The 21970-nt window shown below is 42.9% G+C and overlaps 2 protein-coding genes across 2 annotated transcripts in view; one reads left to right on the top strand and one right to left on the bottom strand.

Moving 5' to 3' along the window:
* Window positions 1-7155, top strand: part of fbn2b (fibrillin 2b) — a 57358-nt gene extending 50203 nt beyond the window's left edge. Inside the window, exons 52-65 of the mRNA XM_058637661.1 lie at window positions 65-190; window positions 405-524; window positions 647-769; window positions 1105-1236; window positions 1358-1483; window positions 1584-1790; window positions 1888-2013; window positions 2147-2269; window positions 2789-2905; window positions 2995-3123; window positions 3251-3370; window positions 3775-4006; window positions 4099-4252; window positions 4372-7155. Coding sequence (XP_058493644.1) covers window positions 65-190; window positions 405-524; window positions 647-769; window positions 1105-1236; window positions 1358-1483; window positions 1584-1790; window positions 1888-2013; window positions 2147-2269; window positions 2789-2905; window positions 2995-3123; window positions 3251-3370; window positions 3775-4006; window positions 4099-4252; window positions 4372-4749 — 2213 coding nt within the window. The 3' untranslated portion in view covers window positions 4750-7155. The remainder of the gene's footprint in view (window positions 1-64; window positions 191-404; window positions 525-646; window positions 770-1104; window positions 1237-1357; window positions 1484-1583; window positions 1791-1887; window positions 2014-2146; window positions 2270-2788; window positions 2906-2994; window positions 3124-3250; window positions 3371-3774; window positions 4007-4098; window positions 4253-4371) is intronic.
* On the bottom strand, window positions 6994-21222 carry LOC131465222 (cortexin-1-like). Its single transcript, XM_058637662.1, has 2 exons — window positions 21043-21222; window positions 6994-9725 (listed from the first exon to the last, which is right to left on the bottom strand). The coding sequence occupies exon 2, from the start codon at window positions 8597-8599 to the stop codon at window positions 8219-8221; it is 381 nt and encodes a 126-aa protein (XP_058493645.1). The 5' UTR covers window positions 8600-9725; window positions 21043-21222; the 3' UTR covers window positions 6994-8218.
* Window positions 21223-21970: the final 748 nt, after the last annotated feature.

Raw genomic sequence — 21970 nt, 5'->3', positions numbered from 1 at the left:
GTGGTGGAGATGTGGGGTGTATTCTGAAAGTGTGCAAATGTGTGTTTTGTTTTCTTCTCTTCAGATATGAATGAGTGTCTGGATAACCCAGGCATCTGCCAGAATGGTATCTGCATCAACACAGACGGCTCCTTCCGCTGTGAATGCCCCTTCGGATACAACCTGGATTACACCGGAGTCAACTGTGTTGGTGCGTTGCTCTCTGCATTTATTATCACCTGCAGATGCAATGCATCACTTTCATTAATCCATGACTCACATAAGAAGAATCAATTCTTTTGATTTTTTATTCTCAAACAGCAGCAGTTAAAAAGACTAAATAGTTAGTTTTAGGATTTTTAAAAGCTAAAATTGATTGATTACAGCTTTTAATTGCCTCTGTCCCTGATCTTCTTCTTTTCCAGACACTGATGAGTGCTCCATAGGAAACCCGTGTGGAAATGGAACCTGCACTAATGTGGTGGGAGGTTTTGAGTGTTCATGCCATGAGGGATTTGAACCTGGACCCATGATGACTTGTGAAGGTCAGTCATTGACACATCAACACTCCACACGCTCAGCAGAATATGCACAAGGTGGTTTTACATGACAAAACAGACTAAAAACCTGTGATTTCTCTTCTCCTCCTTCTTCTTCTTCTTATCAGACATCAACGAGTGCTCCCAGAATCCTCTGCTTTGTGCTTTCCGGTGTGTCAACACTTTTGGTTCCTATGAGTGCATGTGTCCTGCGGGCTATGTGCTGCGAGATGACCAACGCATGTGTAGAGGTGAGAGAACACTTTGATTTAACACTACTGTCATTCTCAAACACCAGCAGCGTCACATGATGCCCTCACATGATGGGGCTGTGCGGCTGTTTTTGAAAATAGAAAGTCTTGCACCGTCAGCCACGTGCATCTCACAGCAAAAGATTTTTCACCACTTGACATTCCAGACATTTAATTTTCAATGGCAAAGCCTATTTTAAACATGCTCCAAATTTGGAAAAACAGTAGATCAGTGCTACAGCGGTCACACACTGCATACACCCAGCCTAAGACTTTAAATTTAATCTGACTGATTTATTGTCTCTCTCTCTGTCTCCCTCTCTCTCCCCCTCCAGACCAGGACGAATGCGCAGAGGGTATGGATGACTGTGACTCCAAGGGCATGACCTGTAAAAACTTAATTGGTACCTTCATGTGTATCTGCCCTCCCGGCATGCAGCGGCGACCAGATGGAGAAGGGTGTATGGGTGAGTAAAAACATTCAGCCAGTGTCAATGTTTTATCTCAGTCCACAACAGCTGCTGTTGTTACTGTGTTGTTCTCTGCACTCTCTTCACCCTCTCACCCTTTGCTCTGATGTACTGGCAGACCTGAACGAGTGTCGCGCCAAGCCTGGCATCTGTAAGAATGGACGCTGCACCAACACAGTAGGAAGTTACCGCTGCGAGTGCAATGACGGTTTTGAGCCAAGCTCCACTGGAACTGAATGTATCGGTAAGTTCACCACAAAGTGTGGTGGTGGTGGTGATGTTATAACTTAAGTTTTTTAATTCAGCTGTTACAGCGTAATTATTATTATTATGTTTTCCTTCAGACAACAGAAAGGGCTACTGTTACACCGAGGTTTTGCAGACGATGTGCCAGCAGTCGTCCACCAACAGGAACAGTGTGACTAAGTCTGAGTGTTGCTGTAACATGGGCCGAGGCTGGGGTTCACAATGTGAGCTCTGCCCGCTGCCTGGTACTGTGCAGTACAAGAGGATGTGTCCACTCGGACCAGGCTACACCACTGATGGAAGAGGTGAGGAAGCACGACAATAACAGGGGTTATATATTCTATAATTAGTGACACGCTCAGACTAGAAGCTCTTTGCTGAGTTATGTGTCTGCACTTCCAGACATCAACGAGTGCCAGGTGATGCCAGATCTGTGTCAAAATGGTCAGTGCATCAACACAATTGGATCCTTCCGCTGTCACTGCAACATGGGATACAAGACGGACTTCACCGCAACTTCCTGCATCGGTAAGACTGATCTATATCCTCTCTTGTTACCAGTTATTCTTGATCTTACACATTGATTAACACCGGTATCAATTTGTTTGCAATATCTGCTGCTGTCCTGTGTATTCTTAATCTCCTTGTGTGTAAATTTCAGATTTGGATGAATGTGCTCTGTCTCCGAAGCCGTGTAACTTCCTGTGCAAAAACTCAGAGGGCAGCTACCTCTGCTCCTGCCCCAGAGGATACATCTTACAGCCAGATGGAAAGACATGCAAAGGTACACGGATTCACTTGTTAATGTGCCTGAACGTTAATTTGTCAGTGGAGAACGATAAATCATGTAGAATGTCATTTAAAGGTCCAGTGTGCAGTAATTAATTGCATCCAATGGTGAGACTGCAGAGTGCAACAAAGATTAAGATTATTATGCATCAGATTTGTGGGGGTGGAGATGTTCTTCTTTGTTTGCATAGTACAGTAAACTTTCACTTCAAAATGCACAGTTTCAGTCTGTACAAGATGACACGCTCTGTCTCCAGAAACAGGAAACCCTGTTGCCTAAAGATATAATATAACATATAAAAGACGTATTTGTAAGCAATAAAAACCAAAAGATCTGCTAATAAACCGACATATATATATGTATGTATATATATATGTACATATATCATTTTACTCATATACATCATTAATTGATTGATTAATTATCAAATGAACATAAATATAATGTTGAGACATTACTTACCATCATTTTAGTAAGTTTAAGTTTGGTTTTGGTGTGTCCTCCCCCTCTAAGATCTGGATGAGTGTTCGACAAAGCAGCATAATTGCCAGTTCCTCTGTGTCAACACCATCGGAGGCTTCACCTGCAAGTGTCCTCCCGGCTTCGCCCAGCACCAGACTGCCTGCATCGGTGAGTACATGACAGAAGAAGAGCTGTAGTTTTTCTGCTGAGAAATTGGAAGAAAGACAGAAATGAAAAAAAAATCTTTCTTTTTGCAGACAATAATGAGTGTGCAGCTCAGAACAGTGCGTGCGGCTCTCGGGCCTCTTGCATTAACACGGCGGGTAGCTTTAATTGTGAGTGCTCTAAAGGGTTCTCCTTGGACACCACTGGCATCGAGTGTGAAGGTGAGCGCCATATGATATTTTCCCGGATAAAGAGAGTTCTGCTGAGGTGTCAGCGCTCGACGCTGGAGACACAAAAGTTGTAGAGAAATAAATAAAAAAGAACCCTCTCTATTTTCCTTCTCATCAGATGTGGATGAATGTAGCAGTAACCATCGCTGTCAGCACGGCTGTCAGAACATGCTGGGAGGCTTTCGCTGCGGCTGTCCTCAGGGCTATGTGCAGCACTACCAGTGGAACCAGTGTGTGGGTGAGTTACTCCGACTCAGAGTTTCATGACAGTAATGAACAAAAAAAAAAGTTTTTGAAAGTCTCTCTGTGAGACTGTTCGTTCTTAATTCATTCATCATTATAAATTAGTTTCTTAAAGCTCTAGTCTGTAATTTCGCTTCTTATCCAGTCGGATGTTATCATTTTTACAGTTTATTGTTGCTCCATTTCTTATCACATTGTACACCTGCTCATATTGATGAATATCATAAGGTGTTCATGCTGTTGACCTTAATTAAATGGTCTTCAAACAAGTTTCATGTGAGAATCTATGGCCTTACTGAAAGTGTGCAGTTGTATATGTATACATTTACACATCATAGAAATGTGTTAGGGTTGGTATGTTTCCAGGAGTAATTTACCCTGTTTTCCTTCCGCCTGCAGATGAGAACGAGTGTCAGGGAGGATCTGTGTGTGGCTCCGCCTCCTGCTACAACACACTGGGAAGCTTCAAGTGTGTGTGTCCTTCTGGCTTTGACTTTGAGCAGAACAGTGGAGGCTGCCAAGACGTGAATGAATGTTCCGCAGGCGGCAACCCCTGTATCTACGGCTGCTCCAACACTGATGGAGGCTACCTGTGTGGATGTCCTGGTGGTTTCTACAGAGCTGGACAGGGGTGAGGGAACTTGTTTTTTAGTATTGCGGGTGGCAAACACACACTCCTCATGCTCAGTTTACTGACCTTTCACTCTCTGTCTCCATCCACAGTCACTGTATAACAGGCTCAGGTTTCTCAGGCGAGTTTGTGGAGGGTGAGGATGATGACAGTCTGTCTCATGAGGCCTGCTATGAGTGCAAGATCAATGGAGGTGGAAAGAATGGAAGACACAGGCGCAACGCTGATAAAAATGACATAAACCAGGTACATGTGTCAACACACTTCCTGCTCTCCTCATGCTCCTCCTGACAGTTCCAGGGTCAAGAGTGCTTCATTTCTGACTGATTAACCAATTCATCATTCTGTGCTTGTCCTCCCTATAGGAGCCAGACGTGAGCATGGCCAGTATGGACACTCAGGGCTCCATCCCCATGAACCTCTCTTTGGCCACGCTGGTCAACAGGGAGCCTCTGCTTGAGCTTCTGCCTGCCCTGCAGCCTCTGGAAAACCACGTACGCTATGTCATCACACACGGCAATGCTAACGAACACTTCCGCCTGCTGGAACGCCGCGACGGAAAGAGCGTGCTCCGACTTGGCAAGAGGCAGCCTCCACCAGGATCCTACCGGCTGGAGATCGCCAGCCTGCCGCTGTTTGGGCCCCGAAGACTACACCAGATGGAGAAGCAGCATGACAGTGACTACCTACAAGCAGAAATAGGAAACGCCCTGCGCATCAAACTTCACATCCACCTGCACTGAGCTCATAATGTGTCCCTGGACTGATTTTTTTTTTTTTAAAGCCTTTGAGTTTTATTCTGACCTTCTATTCAATAATTCCATCTCTCAGCTTACCCCCCCCCCCCCTCCCCCCGCGGGACCATCCCCACCATCAGGGGGGTTATCAAGGGCAATGAAAAACTGAGTCAATCAGCCCAACTCACTACCACTTTGTTACTGTTCATGTTATTATATGTTCATGTTTTTTTTCTTGACTACACTCCTTCTAGTGCCCCTCCACTTCTACCTGACCTAGCACTCTTTTTCCACTGAGTTGTCCAGTGGAATAGATGGCAGAGAGGTGTCTTTGTGCTTGGACCACTGCGCTGAGTAAAAACAAAACAGCAGACAGATGACCCACAAGTCCATGAAGCACTTTTGTAGACAAGCAAAACAAAAGTGGCCAAAATGTTGGTATTTAAATCACTGTGCAGGAGCTGAAGTGATTAATTTTTTCATTACAAACAATATTAAAGTTATATTGAGTGTAGAGATCGGGGATCAGGTGCTATCATAGTGGTCTGAGGACTCTTTCACCTCTCTGTAATCTTGGAGGAAAAAAAAAAAATCACAACACTGGGGAACAAGGATTGTCACGTCTGCCCCTCTCAGTATTGTAGTGTGTCATTTAATGTGTTTGTGCTGTTTTAAAATGTTAACACGAAGGACTGCAACATTTACACAGCATTTCAGGTTCTTCTGTCTGTAGCAGTCTGTTTTATAGCTGGATGCCAACCAATTCTCAGACGAGAAAACAGCAACTGCTGTGTTCTCCATCTGATGTGACTGACTTTCTGACCTGCCTGCAGGCTGTGGCAAGCAGGGATCGACGTGTTTGCATGTGTGTGCTGTCATGTTTGGTTACCTCAGTACCTCTCGTCGGGTATGGACACCATGCTGTGATGCTGACTGTAAAACAAGAGAGGGTGCTAGTGTCCCTCAGCATCCACCATACGCAGGGATCACATCAGTTAGCTTGTAGACTTTAAAGAAGATAGACCAGGTCATTGTATTTTATCCTTTAAGGGATTAAGACTTCAGGTGCACTGAGTTTGGACCTGATAGCGACCTGGATTGTAAAAAGCTTCAGAGGAATGGTGCTGTAGCCCACAGGCTGAAATTGATAATAAGCTGACTTTAGCTGACTTCTTTGACTTTACAGTGAGTTTGATGTCGGAGGTCTCGTTTACAACGCAAAAAAAGAGACACACAGCTGAATACAATGACGGTCTAAAAGGTACATGACGTGTTAACATTACCTAAGCTGTAACTAAAGGTAGTGCTTGGCAGTGTAAGGACACGCACAGGTGAACACGAAACCTCACAGAAAAACAAGCAAACATTTGTCAGGTCATCTTTCATTTCTCTCAAAGAGAAAAACGGTGCTAGATAATGATACCATCTCTCTTACGATGTACAAACAAAGTGCAGTCTTGAATTTGGATTGCAAACGTGACACTTCTTTTTGCTAGGTTTTATTTTTGTGTTTGTCTGTCTTTTGTATTGTCTCAGTGCTGAAAAAAAACAAACAATATTATCAAACTTGCTTCTTGAAAATTAAATTGTATATTTTTAAATGAAATGTTTTTTTTTTTTATGTCAAGGCTGCCATACCAAATACTCACAGTAAACCCAACTGAAGGCTTGTAGTTTCAAAACTTGGCAAATGCAGCATCCTACTTGTTGATCATTGACTGAATCATTTAAAACCCCTGGCACCAGTCATGTCAGAAAAGAAAGGAATCAATATTGTTATTATAAAAGCGTACACTGTCTGTACAATACCATTAAAGCCAACAAAACCATCCCCAAGAAGGATTTTTGGTGCTAATTAATATTTTATTCTCTTTACAATAACGGTTGCTGCACTGTCCCACAGCCTAGGCAATGTTTATAACACATAACCATTTTTCTAACCTGGGAACCTTTGTATACTTTGTGTCTTTATTGTCAGTTTGTAATTTTTCTCCTATTTGCCACTATGTTTAAAAGAAAATGCAGTGTGCTGCGTGTGCATACTGTATCTCAGTGTCAGTGACAAACTTGAAACAATATTGTCATTGTCTGCTTGCATTGAAATATCTTGTGCTTTATATTCAAAAAGGAGTCTGCAGTTGAAATGTCTAGCACATGCCTGACATCTGCTTTACCAAAGTCCAGCTGAAAGCTGAAATGACAATCATCCAGATGCACATCTACTAGTTAGGGAGTAATAAATCATTCAGCCATTGTGGAATTTCTTTTAATATGATCATCTTTGTGCAAGACAAACACCAAAGATTTAGCAAACCATCTGGCAGTCTGTAAGATTACAGCAATTCATATAAAATTGTACACTTTTGTCCAATGACATAAATGGCAATAAAGTATTGTGGGTTATATTTTTAAGTCCTGTGTGCCTGAGTTTTTCCTTTTTTGTCTTTGTTCATGGCTGACAAATGTGACACGTGATGAGAAATAATAATGACTTTATTTCATCTCCAACATTGAACAGTGAGGACCCTCCATAGAGTCTGTCGGATCTTTAATTTCACCGATGTATTGAAGGGTATCAAAAACCAAAGCAGACGGTCAGAAAAAGACGTGATTACAAAACACAAACAAGCAAAGCTACCTGCTTTGCTTCCTCATGACTGCATGGCTACTTCAAAAACCTACTGTCTAAGGATCGCTTCAGAGAGAGGAAAATAGCAAAAAGGAGACTCCCAAACCTGAGTCAGGAATAGAAAAATAAAGCTTTTTTGCCTAAAAGTAGTTTGCTTCATCACCACACTTGGCAGGCTAACTAAAGCAAAGGACAGGAAATATTCTACTTGCAGTAATAAGAGATTATATATTTTCAGTATGGCTTCTTGGTTATAGACGGTAACACGAAACATACACGGACGGGATTTCTTGGAGACGTAAACTGCGGGATCGATATCTAACGTCGAAACACGTCGAGGCTTTGTGCAACTTAATCAGCACTGACACAGAATCTATGTTATAGACACTTTGTAATGGACCTTGATTCGTTAAAGGGGCATCTGCTTCCGTGTAAACTCCTGTGTCTTCATCACAAATGAGGCGTCAAACTACGTTGTGATCGAAAAGCACTGGAATTTGTAAAACCTAGCCCTAAAGTGATGTTGTAATGTTAGCCTCATACATTAGTTCAGGTTAAGGCAGCTGTGCAGCTTATTATTTCAGGGGTTTTTGTTTTTTTTCTCCATGTTCACACACTTGGGTTTGGGTGAGTGCTTGCCTTGCAGGGTGTGGCTCGTATTGAATCAGACTTGTTATAGTTGGATAAGATACTGCAGCCTCATATTTACACAGACTGCAGTTACATCAGGCAAACCTCCCCCTTACAGAGCATTCACGTTACTTTCCATGTCCAATTCTAAGTTCCACTATGTATGCTACCCTGTCTGTGTACCATGAAACATCAACACCCTGTTGAAACATCACCCTACACCAGTGCATAATCAAACTGACCCCTCTCCAGCCCCTCCTTGTGGTCAGTCCAGGATGATGCAGGCATGCGGCTGTAGGGGTCCAGCAGGATCCTGAAGCACCTGACCAGCAGGAAGACCAGGAAAAGCATGAGGAGGCCGACGAAGGCCAAGGCAGTACGCTGCTCAGCGTCCACACCCACCAGGACCAAAGGGGGGCTGCTGCTGCCACCACCAGGACTGCCGGGGAGAGAGGAGCTGGCCGGGGACAGCAGCAACTCATAGTCAAGAGTGGGCACATCATTCATCCTCCACGGGACCCGAAGGCAGGGCTTACACACTGACTGGATGGTTGGTGTGTTGGGAGGAGTTGATGAGAAAGAAGTGAAGGTGCTCATGAGGGTCAGTGCAGTGAAAATGCCAAACTGGAGACGGGGAGTTTGATTGAGAGGCAGAAAAAAAAAAAGATGCTTTACAAGTTTTTATATTGTAGACCCTGTTTGTTGGGTGATGAAGTTTAACAGCCTAATTCAGCAGATAATTAACAAGAACGGTTTCCTCTGGTGGCCAGTTTATTTTGTCAAATCAAGGTCAGTCAGCGTGACATGACTCAAACATGTCTGGCCTTAATGTGCTCTGACACTGTGACAGACACACACACACACACACACACAATTTCCAGTTAATATTGACTAACTTTTAGTGTCACATTATTTGGAAATCTATGGCTTCTAGCTTGAGCGGCCCACCTGACAGTAATGTTTTTGTTTCTCTGCCACGTCAGTTCTCACTCTTAATCTGAGCAGACAGGATGTGACGCTACCTCGTGCTCATCCAAACACAAACACTTCTGATCACAGTCAAGGTCAGTGTTCCATGCGGGAGCTAATGGTGTACACACGTGGGCATCTAACACCATGTGTATTGCAGTTGATCCGTGTGACTGGGTGTTATGTCAGTGAACCACGAGCCAGACACAAGTGTTATAAAAACCCCACAAGGCTATTTAAAGCATCTGCAGAGGCTGGCAGGTGTTTATCTGTGAGCGCACATGTATAAGTGTAAGTGTGTGGCTAATTATAACACGAGGTCAGCCGATCAATGGCCCTGAATATTAAACAGCGCATCACCTCATCGCTGAAGTTTCCTGCTAAATACCCAAAGTTCTTCTCCTTCAGTGCCGATAGCTGAAGCGTGATAAGTGGGTCAGAGAGCTGTCAGGTGTTGTTATGAGTTACTTTCACTGTTTCCCTTTGGGATGATCTCCTCAAAAAACAACCTCTCTCCCTTCCAGCAGCAAGAGGTAGGAAATGAATGGGAAGCTAAAGGTTTTCTGTGTTTGGTGTCAGTCAAAAGAAAAGTGGCTCCATCCGGTTCAACCTTTAGTCCAGTGAAGGCAGAATCTGTCCACGCAGCTCCTCCAGCTGTCTCGACATGACAGAAGGATGTTAACGATGTGACTTCTTATGGTCAGATATTGCTGGTTTAGCCGCAGAATCTCTGGGGCTTCTTCTAAATCACCACCTGAAAATAAAGGCAGCACATGGTTAGAGAGGAAATTAAATGAACTATTTCAAAATCTCCTTTAGAAACACTTAGAAGCAGTTTTGTAAAGTGTCCTCCCATCAATCAATAGTAGAAGGCAGGATAATGATTACATTGTCTCATCTGAGTCACAAATGCTGATGTTTATGACTTGCTCCAGGAAATGCGTACAGTTAGAGACTCTTATATTCCCAATGCCCCTTTCTTCTTCTTCCCCTGTCCTGTGCACAACATTATAGCCCCTTTTTGCTGACGTCTGGTGTCGTGTTGTGTTTTTAACTTAACTAAGCACTTTTATGTTGCTTGTTTGGTTAATGTGTCGTGCACTGTCATTTTGTTCTTCTTCTTTAGCAATGACACCGCTACTAACAACTAACACAGAGGCTAGGGCTGCATATGTAAACATTTTTAGCACACGCAGAATGGACCGGATTACAAACATACTGTATACCCTACCTATAATCTCTGATATAACATCAGCCAGACAGATGTTTCTAATGTGGACCATAAGGACAGGATTAAGTCATTCCTTCCTGATTTCATCATTTGATGGTAAATGAACGTTATGACTCTCTGCTCAGTAAGTGAGAGTGACATGATCCATCTGCAGGAGAACACAGCATCCTCTGCAACGACGCACAGTGAGGGCGCTGATTATGGTGTCATTACAGCCACATTAGCAGTAATGGATGCATGATTATAAAAGCAGATACCACATGACATCACCCTCATTTGTCAGTGCAGTGTAACACTGGGCCATTTGTTCAATTGTTGACCCCTTCAATCATCTGCTCACATGATGGAGGGCAAGACTGAGTGTGTTGGAGCCTCATTAATAAAAGATCATGTTCTCCCATTGCAGACCAGGTTTCAAATCATTTAGCAAACATGATATGCAAACCATGTTTGTGTGCTTTGCTTAGACAAACACGATACATGAGATATGGAGATTATTCTCTATGTGTGTGTGTGTGTGCCTGTGCAAGAGGTGTTGATAGCAACTACTTTTTTTTATTGTGAAGAGATTAAAAGTCCATTTGAATGCATTATATTAATGAAGAAAGACGACTCAACTCATACTATCCACTGCATGACTATGGCAGCATGTCTTTTCCATACATGTTATCACCTCCCTTTTTCTCTTCTCTTCCTTTCAAAAGTCTTCTATCTGTTACTTTATCAGTCAGTGACTCTGGGGGTGCATTGGACTCAGGCTGGTAGCAGGATGACACACCTGGGAGGAAGCACTGTGAATGATTGTGCACTTTTGTAAATGTACAAACAGATCTGCTCTCTCTCTCTCTCTCTCTCTCTCCCTCCTCTCTCTCTCTCTCTCTCTCTCTCTCTCTCTCTCTCTCTCTCTCTCTCTCTCTCTCTCTCTCTCTCTCTGTTTGCCCTCTGACTGATGAAACTTGCAAAACTCCCAAAATAGGTCAGAAACCTTGAAAGTGCTTTCAAGGACAATATCAACTCCATTCTATCAGGAAGTCCATTCATCAACACTGTTGATACTTTTTCTTAAAACCCAACTTTAAAACCAAATTCTCACACTTTTAACGTTTACATTATTATGAGAGACTGGCTTTGGGCGCAGCTATCACTAAATCAGAAGGAAATAAAAGAAAATGATATAAAATAGTAGATTAACGTGTCTTGCACGAGGAATGATATGAAACAAGACATGACAACAATAGGAGAACACGGGAGAAACGTGAGAAACTCAATTCCATCAAAGATGCCTAATTAAGCAACAACAGTAATCCCACATACCCAAGCCTGGTTTTTCCCTGCAATGACAACTTATATTGGCATCATCATGGCTAGTTGGCTACAGAACGAGAGAGAGAGGGAGAGTACATGTAGATAGAGAGGTACTTGAAACTCAAGTACGAGCAGCAAACACACAGAAAATAGAACATTGCTGATGAAACCCACACAGTGTGATCATTTCCATTGTGAATGCGGGCGGAGCAGCTAAAAGCTACAAACATAACCTCCCCATCCGATCCTATCCAACCTGTAATTATCTAGTGGCAGCCTTTCTCCATTATGTCTCATTAACTCATCATCTGAGAGAGAGCGAGAGAGAGGGGGGGGGGAGAATGGTCATGTAGTTCAGTTATGGTTCCCCAAGTGTGTGTGATTTGAGTTGTGGTTAGTTAAGGTTAGGGTTAGGCATTGACTCCTAATGTTTAAGATTAGGGACAAACCTTTGCTTAGGCTGTCTGAATGAATGGAGGTCAATGCAGTGTCCTAAGAAGAACAGCTGTGCAAACGTGTGTGTCTGCATGTGTGTGAATAAGTCATTGGGAGGGAGAGGGAGGACAGACAGAGATTGCTCAGCTTATTTTCCTCCTCGTTAAGTCTCTCCCCACCGTCGGCGTCATCCTCTCTCACTCACACTGTGTCGTCCATCAGCCTTGTCTCAGTCGACACGCATTAGTTCTTTGCCCACTCCATTTCCTCTCCACAACAGTTTTGCAAAGCGCAGACAAGACCCCTGAGATGGCGGGAAGTGAAGCAGACGCTGCTTAGTCTTCATTGAAAAGCCCTTAAACAGCCACTTCTTCTCACACAAGCACACACACACACACACACACACACACACACACACAGTTCACGTATTGTAGATGAAAGATGCAATTAAACACAGTCACACTCTGTAGGGCTCTCCTCACAGAACCATTGGTCAAGCTATGCCGACTGACACAGTATTACATTTACATGCACATACTGCACAGTAAATCACACAGTTCTGCTGATTTTTGTAGTTATTCCCATTAACGTGTGGCATTACAACCAGGGCTCAAGTTTGGCTGTTCCATCAGTTTCCCCAACACAAGGCAAAGTTCTGTCTTTTCAAAAGAAGGGGCCACAGTCCACCGCTGTCCTCTGACCGCACCGCTCCTCAGACTCCACAAGATTCAGTGCAGAGGCAGGCCGGATTTGTCATTATATATAGCCTGTGTGAAGCCACTCTCTAAAAGTAATTAGCCATCGGTAACAAAGAGAAGGGGAAGAAAAAGAGTAAGAGAGAGCAAGTGGAAAGAGCAGCAAGAGAAGGAGAGAGTTAATGTTCCCAGCCACAGCCACAGCCTGCTTGAATTGGATGAACCCTTTTCCAATTTGCTGCTTATAAAGATAAAGTGGACCTGAAGAAAATGCAGAGGGCAGCTGCATGAGATGCACATGCTCAGGTGTGTGTGTGTGTGTGTGTGTGTGTGTGTGTGTGTGTGTGCGTGTGTGTGTCCCCTCACAACGCTTTGTTTACAAAACAGACCCAGCACATCGTAAGCAGCATTATATATACTGTCAGATAGTGGGAGGCCTCTGGAAGATACTTAACACTGATACCATCCATCAATCACTTATCGATACGTTTGATTTTCTTTTCGTGGTGACACTGCGTTGCTTTGTGCTGGTTCATTCGTCACCTCTGGGAGTTGCCGTCTTGCAGCGTATCTGTGGCTAATGAGATCAATGAGGACCAGGTCACCTTCAGCTGTGCACAACAACAAACACTCTCCAACTAGCAACCTTATCTACTATTAACACGTGTAGTTTAACCTGCACTTCAAAGACACTTTGCTATCTTCTGAGGGAGACACACACACACACACACACACACAGGTGTGTATGCAAACTCATCTACAGACATTACTTCACAGGTATTTTTAGCATCTGAAAGAGACAAAGTGTCTGCGGAGTCATTTCTCTTTACACAACCTGCCAACTCATTGGAAAGCCTGTCATAATTAGGCTGGCAGACAGTGAGAGGTTACAATAATGGTGATAAAGCTGGGCAATTAAATATGCTGTGGTTCAAACACAGCCAGTCATTTGGATCTGCATAGACACGTGATTTTGGACAAAAACATATGTATTTCAAAGTGAGAGACAGACATAAAAACACACTGAGAGAGACAGAGAGAGCAACCGGTTCTTTTACAGAGTGTACATGCAAATAAGGACACAATGCCACGAGAGTGGAACGCAATCTAGAATGCTGACCTTTTAAATCTAAAAAGGGACAGTGACACAACACGGAGGGCATTACATTTTGCATTAATGCGTCCTTTAAGGACGCGTCCATCGACATGAACACATACTTTCCCACGGCTCACTCGTAGTCAGGTTGGAGTATGGATCTCACTGTCAAAATGTTTGCAAAGAGGAAAGACAATAGCTCACTGCTAATGTTAACACTGTAACACACAAAAGTGTTCACATCAGCACACAGAAGAGCACCAGGAGAAATGAACAAGTGGTGGAGATAAGAGAAGAAAAGACAAATGGAGGGGAAAAGGGAAAAGAAAAATTCCAACGTCCAACATCCATGGCCGCCTGCCATCTATCATTTTATCACAAGCCCAGATGAACACGCAATCTTTTTTCCCTATCAGCATATTCAGAGATTTTCAAGGTCACTCCTCCATCAATATTCGAAATATTCATGATTTTCTGATCAGTATTCATTTTGAACAGGACAAGCTTCCTGTTTTACCTAAATGCAACACAGCCTGATTAAGATACAGCTGAGGTTCTGCCCTGACAGCGACAACTGCTGCATGGCAGACTGCACGTAGCTCCAAACTAGGTCCGCTCATCAGGAAGGTTGCGTATAGGGAATTCCATCTTAATTAGTTTCCAATTATTAGGGCTCATCCCTTTTCCCAGTTGTTCCGTGTCACTCTGAATGACAACCTGAAGGGTCAGTACTGTATGTCTGACTGAACACTGGGAAATATTCCTGTACATCTTTGGAGAAACTGGAGGCTGCTGCTGATCAAGATCCTTCAAAACTGTAAATGTACTAACTGTCAAAATACAGTGATGACAGCAGGATGCCATATATGGACACAGAAAAAATCACTTCCTGCTGGTGAGCAAAACACACACAGATGCAGCAACATAAGCCCATCACGTGCCAACAAACGTAGCAATATATGTTTCTTGCATCCGTCGTGTTAAAATTAGCTCTGTCAAGCAAAACTATCAGACCTGACTGAGGGAGCGGTTGTGTGAACACAGCGGCAGCATCGAGGAAGAAGAAGCTTTTGTCCTGTCAAACTGCTGAACCACCAGGTTTTTTTTGGAGAATTCACTTCTAAAACTTTTTGTCATGGATGCTTCTTGGGAGTTTTTCGTTCATACTCCAACTTGTTTGCAGTCGCCTCACTTTACTCGCACAAATTTACTGTTGTCGCCGTCTGTCTTGACTTAAACGAATCACTTCCTGTGCGCAGTGCAGGTATGTTTCTGTTGGTGTCCAGCTGATCGGCTTAATTAGCACTGTTTAACCTCATCTGACGACTGGAAGAGGCTACAGAACAAAACACGGACTACGTGGGCTCAAAATGTGCTACACAGCATTCAAAAGGATATGTTTTACTTTTTACTTTACAGTCATTAAACTGCCACGAGGTGTTTTATTTTCACAAAAAAATCACATCATGACACTTGATCATCAAATAGGTCCTCACTATATGCAGAAACTCTGCTGTTAATAGAAAATAGTATCCGCTATAAAATAACCAATGCATGCACACACAGTGAACCTATTTGTGATTTTTTACTTTTTATTTTACACAGTCATGACTCTCTTGGCTCTAAATGCGATTCTTTTTTTTTTACTGTCCTAAAGCTCCTGGGGTCTGACTCAAAGGCACCACAGACTTCAGAAACATATTTCTTGCTTCCAGCCACCTCCCTCACAGATGCTGGGTTACTGGCAAACATTAAAGGAAACTGCCTTTCTCTCCTGTCCCCCACCACCGCCTCAATCAATGCCGCTGTATATGACCATTATTTTATGAGATTCCTCACAACACTCAGCCCTCGGTCTCTGTTTAAAATGGACTTCCACATTCAGGGTCAATGAATGTCTGGTCAACTTCATCCTAATTCATAAATTACAGGTCAAAAAGGACAAAAATAGGGCTCCGCAGTTAATGGATGAAAGTGTGGATGAGTTTGTGAAATAGAATGGAATGTTTGGTATGGAACAGGACAACAAGGGCAAATGTGAGGTTGCACTTTAATCCCTACAGTTTACCTCAAAAGATCACCACTGTGCAACATGGCAGAGTGGAAAAACCCAGTGATGAGGTAGGATGTGATCAGATGAGGTAAGAGTTGAAGGTGCACAAAGGAAGTGGAGACAGAGAGAGAGAGAGAGAAATGGTAGAAGCACAGAGCAAAGGTGAAGAGTGGAATGGTAATCCCAATGATTTACACCTGTGTTCGGACAGAGCAGAGGTCTGTCGCTGCCCAGGGAATGCAGAGGGTCAGGTAACATCAATCAGATACATGGAAAGAGCAGGAGGAAAAAATAAATTGGGGAGGAGTGTAAAAGAAAAAGGAAAATGTGGATTAGAGAGGATGGAAGTGTGTGTGGAAGATGTGTGTGTGTGTGTGGGGGGGGGGGGGGGGGGGGGGGGGGGGGGTAAAGTAATATGGAGATGTCAGCAATCTTAAGTTAGAAGACAGCACTTCCCTTCCATCAGGCAGCCATTCTGTCAAATCCACTGGAACAGAACAGAGCCTGTGCCAGCCAGTCAACTGACCCTTGATGAAGGCTATATTTACACAGTACACATATATATATATATATATATAGTACTGTATATATACATTTATATATATTACATGCCCTGCCCACACAAAACTTGCTCAAATCCAAGGTGGCAGGACTTTCGGAGTCAGCATTAAAAAAAAAAAAAGGTCAGAAACTTAGTCGACCGTGAAAGGAAACGACCTGAGACATCAGAGAAACCATAAACCAGGATGTAAAACAATGCTTTTCACTCAGCAATGCAAAAAAAAAAAAAAAAAAAAAAAAACATACCAGAAGACTTTCACCCATGGAAGTGATGACACGCACTCCTGGGTGCAATTCTCAGTGAGTCCATATCGGAGACAGAAGCTTTAAATTCTCAACAATGGCAAAGTGCTGATTCAAACAGTGAGGCTGAAAAAAGTGCTCAGCGGGGAGCGGAGGACGCCTCTGATCCACACTGAAATAGGAGCCACCAGTTGAACTCCTAAGCACGGATTATACACAAAAGAAAAGTCATCCCAAAGACACGGACGTTCCGTCTCGCTGGAGTGAAGGTGAAGGTAGTCTGTTCAGCTGATTTGATTACTGGGCTTACAGTGGGGCGCAGAGGAGGCCCTAAAGCCTCACAGACCCCAAAAAAAAAAGCAATGCCAAACACATCTCGGGCAGAAGAAAGGAGAGCTTATCGGCACACTTTATTTCATGGTCCATCAGCAGATTTCATTCCAATAAGTGAATAGGTCTCATCTCGTTCCCTCCTCCAGTGTTCCCACATGAGTTAATAGACTTGTGCTTGGAGCTGAGTCTCCGGGGTTTATCTCTAAGCTGAGGAGAGAGACAATAAATCCTGCGGCCAGTGTCAGTTATCACAGTGCAATAGATCATGAGGTTGATGAATATTTGTCAAGGGATGTTCAATGGAAATCAAAACCACATACATCTTGGAGGATCGTCTCTCTCTCTCTCTCTCTCTCTCTCTCTCTCTCGCCTGTCGTGGATGGAAAAACTAACGATGACTTTGCCGTGTGTCGTCCATCTCCATACTGGTTCTGTGATCACGTGAGCAGGAGGGGGGCCCCCCTCTTTGCGTGGCCCCATGTGCTAGGTTGCCACATGTCAACACAGTGCTGATATCGCAGGGTGCAAAAAACGACAAAATGAACGGGTGATTTCTTGTTTGGTGGTTCCACATGAAAAAGCCGTTCCAGCACTGAACTGTTCTACAGGCTGGAATTTCAATGATGGCATCAGAGCGACGGTGCAGGGGCCATAGCGCCTCACTCAGCTGCTTTTACACCAAGCCTGAACAATTTAATAAAACAACCACTTTGGTGAGCAACGGAGAATAAATGATGTAAGATATTAAGCGTTAGCGCAGACATTGGCAGTGACACAGAGCGAGGCGGCTGTGTGGTGGAGAGCCTGATTTGCTAATGTGCTTAATGTAATACTGTATATGCTGACGTGAGTGTGAGGCTGAGAGATAAATCCACCTGGTTTTCTCTTTCCCTTCCATCTCTCCTCTCATTACAGTTCATTACATGATGACACTGACAGCTTCCTGCCTATCCGCTTTACCCCAGTGTTCAACAGTTAATAAAGTACATTTTACTCTCTATTGACAAAAAATGAACTGAATGAACAATTTTTAAATATTGCCTTTCCACAGTCTGTGGAGTGTTTGGTAACAAAAGAAAAATCAATGGTTATCAGACACTTAAATAAAATGTGTCTGCCTCTACTGTTGATTAAAGTAAAACCTCTTAAAGTTCAAAGCTGCTTAACCTTATAGAGATTCAGCTCTTGGTAGAACACTGACCTTTCCTGGATTGTTGAGTGTTCACTTTTCTGTTTTGTCTATCACTAAGAAAGGGGCCCTGTGGTTTTGGATACCAAAAGTGATAATAAAGGTTTAAATGTCTTAAGTTTCCTATGAACGTCTCTGTAAAATGCTCTAGTATTTCACTCCACTGGTCTAACAATGCTGATTTCTTGAGATTTCTTGCATCTTGCCAGCTCAGCAACTGAATGAACACTTGGTATTGAGTTATTAATAAATGAAAACAACAGCAACATTGTCGGGTTGAGGTTATTGCTCAGGGCAGCAACTGCACAGATGAGGCATCAAAAGCTTTTAAATGTACAGTTTCTGAACATGTGCCAAGTGCATTACAGAGGACTGTGATACCTTCAAAAGTATTCATTTGGCAACACCTTTACAGTCTCACTGTCAACAATATGGAACCCTGAATGACAGAGTGACCTTCAAAGCTTTAATCTGAACCCTCTACCTCTGTCAGATTCCACATACAAACACAAACTCACATTACTCATTACTGTTAAGAAGGCACATTTAATTATTCAGCAGTTGTCACCGTAACACGAGACAATACGGATGTGGGCGTCCAGGAAGGCCATGGTGCATCCAAAGCCTGGCACAGATTTCAGAGTCCTGGTGGGTAAATGATAGGGTGCAGGACAGGCCAAAACACACACCTCTATTCACAAACGGGATCAAATTACACAAACCGAGGTGACAGCAGATCACAGATAAGATAAATGCAGTGGCAACGCGGTACAGATAGACTGTTTAGGATTTAGGATGCTAGCTATTTAGGACGTGTGCATCTGACCTACCCTGTGCTTCTACCAGGCTTTCAGAGGAAAAGAAATAATTCAGTCCTGCTGCAGAGAATTACACAAATTGAAGAGGAGCAATGGTGCCCCGTTCTCAGGGGGACATAAAATATGATTGGGTCTAGAGGGGACTTTATTTACTTTTATATTGTTCTTTAGCAAATGGCAAAACTCATCAGTGAGCACATTTTCTAAAGCTGTTCATGAGGATATAACTGTAACAGGGCAAAACCTGACATGTTCCAGTAGACCAGCACAAGCTTGCTAGTAAAACCTCAAACACATGTCTAACCAAGAGAGGTCACTGCATCAGCTTCATTAAGACTAGGCCTGGTCTTTGGTCGCCAGTCATCAGCTCATTGTTTACTTGTTTGCTAAATTTACAGACACTGTCGTCAACATAAGTAAAGGACAGTAAAATCATACATCAACCACAGTATAAAAAACACACACACATGTATAAATTCCATTGTGATATATAATTTAAAAAAAAAAATGACATTCAAAGGGAAAAAGATTATACAAAACACAATTCAGTTGACTTGCTTCTTACAGCTTTTCACAGCCTGATTCAGGAACCCCTGAGCTCTGACCTAATTAGATGATTTTAATGTAGAATTGTGGTCTTTTTGTTATACATTCTAAGCTTTAACCCTTTAGTGAACAGCTTGCACAAGGACAATAGGGATCACACTGATTTCTGCAAGTACACACTTTAATCTGTGGATTGGTTCATGAAAATCTACACACAACATTAATTTAGCAGATGAATCACGGCTGATGAAATTTTATATCCTTTATATCCTTAAGGAGGAAAAATTGCGTTCTTTAAAATGTGGCGAGAGCAGAGCTGTGGTATTTTAAACAGCTGCATTTTTCACCTTTTCCACTACTTACTCTTACACAACTTCATCTAAACTACCAACGGGGGAACAATCAGAAATTAGAAACTGTCAAATGAAATGATATTGGAAACGTGCACTTCATCATGGAAACATTAAGTTCAGCTGAAAGCACATCTTTAATCTTTAGAGTTAGCATTACTTCATTTATATTCTTTTATGCACCTAACAATGATAACAGCAAGGTAAATGACATTTTGATTTTTGAGGTATTTCAAGGATGGAGGTGAACAAAGGCAGTGAAAGCACTGTCATTTCATGGCAAATTGGTGGATGATGTGGGGACCTGGTGGGTTTTATGTTTCAATTAATCAAAAAACCTCTGGTAGCCATATTAAGGAGTGCTCCTCTATGCTCCCGATCTACTTCTTTATTTCGGCTCTTCTTCTCTCTAGTGGCTGCCACAGACTATCACCTGCTTTTTCAGTGATCTGCATATTTGATTTGGCAGATATTTTTACACAGGATGTCCGTCCGGACGCAAGCCTCCCCATTTATCCAGGCTTGGGACAATCACAAGGCGTACCTACTCGCTGGGGTCAATTTCTTTGTGTCTTATTAACCCAGTCAATTGGGAGCAATGGAGATTGGGCACCTTGCTTGTTGTGATTCAAACCACCAACCCTCCAGTTACAAGCCAAGTCCTGATCTAATATTGACAAATCAAGTAGATCAATAATTACATTTGTCCAAAGAGGTATAAATGACCAGAATATACCAATTATTGAGATGACACAAGAGGCCCTTATCCATGCAGTTGATATAGGGATCACATTGGGGGGGTAGTCTGCAAAAAATGCAAGGTGTTGCTCTGACATCTTTATGTAAAACTTTGTCTCATCAAGGCCACATATCGAACATCTCTCATGTTCATTTCCAAAACAACAGAAGCGTTTACTGCTGCTTTTTGGCAGTGGTGCTGTTGTGATCAGCTAATAGAGGTTTGGCAGACTTGACTTGTCTGAAAGAGAATAGAGCATCTGTAGTGAGAGGACGACTTTCTAAAGTTTGACACAAATAAAAGGAATCGACGACGCGGAAACTTTACAACAGAGCATCTTTAAAAAAAAAACGTGTTTCATATCGCACTTCTCTAAATGCATGTTCGTCACATTTGCGCTGATTTTTTTTTTTATTTTTTTTTAAACAATGCATGCACTATGAGTGTGTTTGTAAAGATATTTTGAAATTTACAAACCTGATTCTCCATAATCTGCTCCAACTGTGTCTTCTGTTCCCGGACAAGCTGCAGCCTCAAACTTTGGGATGCGCTCGGATCTCCTTCTCTGCGTGTCCTCCTGCTGCTCCTCCTCCTCCTCCTCCTCCGCTGCTGCTGATGCTGATGCAGACGATGATGCTGCTGCTGCTGCTGCTGCTGCTCAGCCTGTCGCTATGACCGGAGACGAGACTGGAGGCAGGCAGAGACTCTTAAACTCCCCACCCACTCCGGCCTCCTCCAGCGCACACAGCCAATCACAAATGTAGCCTCAATTCAATACTAAATTATTGATACAAATCACAACTATTTAAAATCAGACAAACACATGGACTTGACTTGAATGTGGGATGGGAGACAATAGTGTGCCCTTAGGCAGGATTTGAAGCAAATATTTTTTCGCATCATTAAGTGCACCTTACGGGGGGGGGTTCTCAAATGCAGGTGGAGGGACCATTGGGGGTCTATGTGACACTGGCACAGGCTCCAACATGAAAATGATGATGATGTTATACATTAAAAAGCACATACAATTATTTTATAATGTGAACAAATGTACAGCTTTTGCACTCATTGTCTACCACGTTATCTGTCACATGGGGGGGGGGGGGGGCTGACCTAAGGCAAAAGGTGGGGTACACCCTGGACAGGCACACATGCACACGGGGAGAACGCAAACGCCACACATAAAGACCCTCAGTTGAACCGAGATTCGAACCTGTGAATTTCTTGCCGTGGTGCATCAATGCTAACCAATGTCTCATCATGTGACCCATAGAATTTTCTATCTAGTCTTTATCTTCTATCTAGTAGGGGGGCCTTGTCTAGAAAGAAAGTGAGAACCTCTGCCTTAGAGGAGTATAGTCATAGACAAATAACTGACCAAGAAAAACACTAATCTGACATAAAA

Source organism: Solea solea, chromosome 9 (genome assembly GCF_958295425.1).
Source record: "Solea solea chromosome 9, fSolSol10.1, whole genome shotgun sequence".
NCBI classification, from domain to species: Eukaryota; Metazoa; Chordata; class Actinopteri; order Pleuronectiformes; family Soleidae; genus Solea; species Solea solea.
This window is presented reverse-complemented; position numbering and strand designations above follow the sequence as displayed.

Excerpts from the sequence above, each read along its gene's own strand:
- LOC131465222 (XM_058637662.1), bottom strand. The coding sequence starts at position 8,599 with ATGAGCACCTTCACTTCTTTCTCATCAACTCCTCCCAACACACCAACC.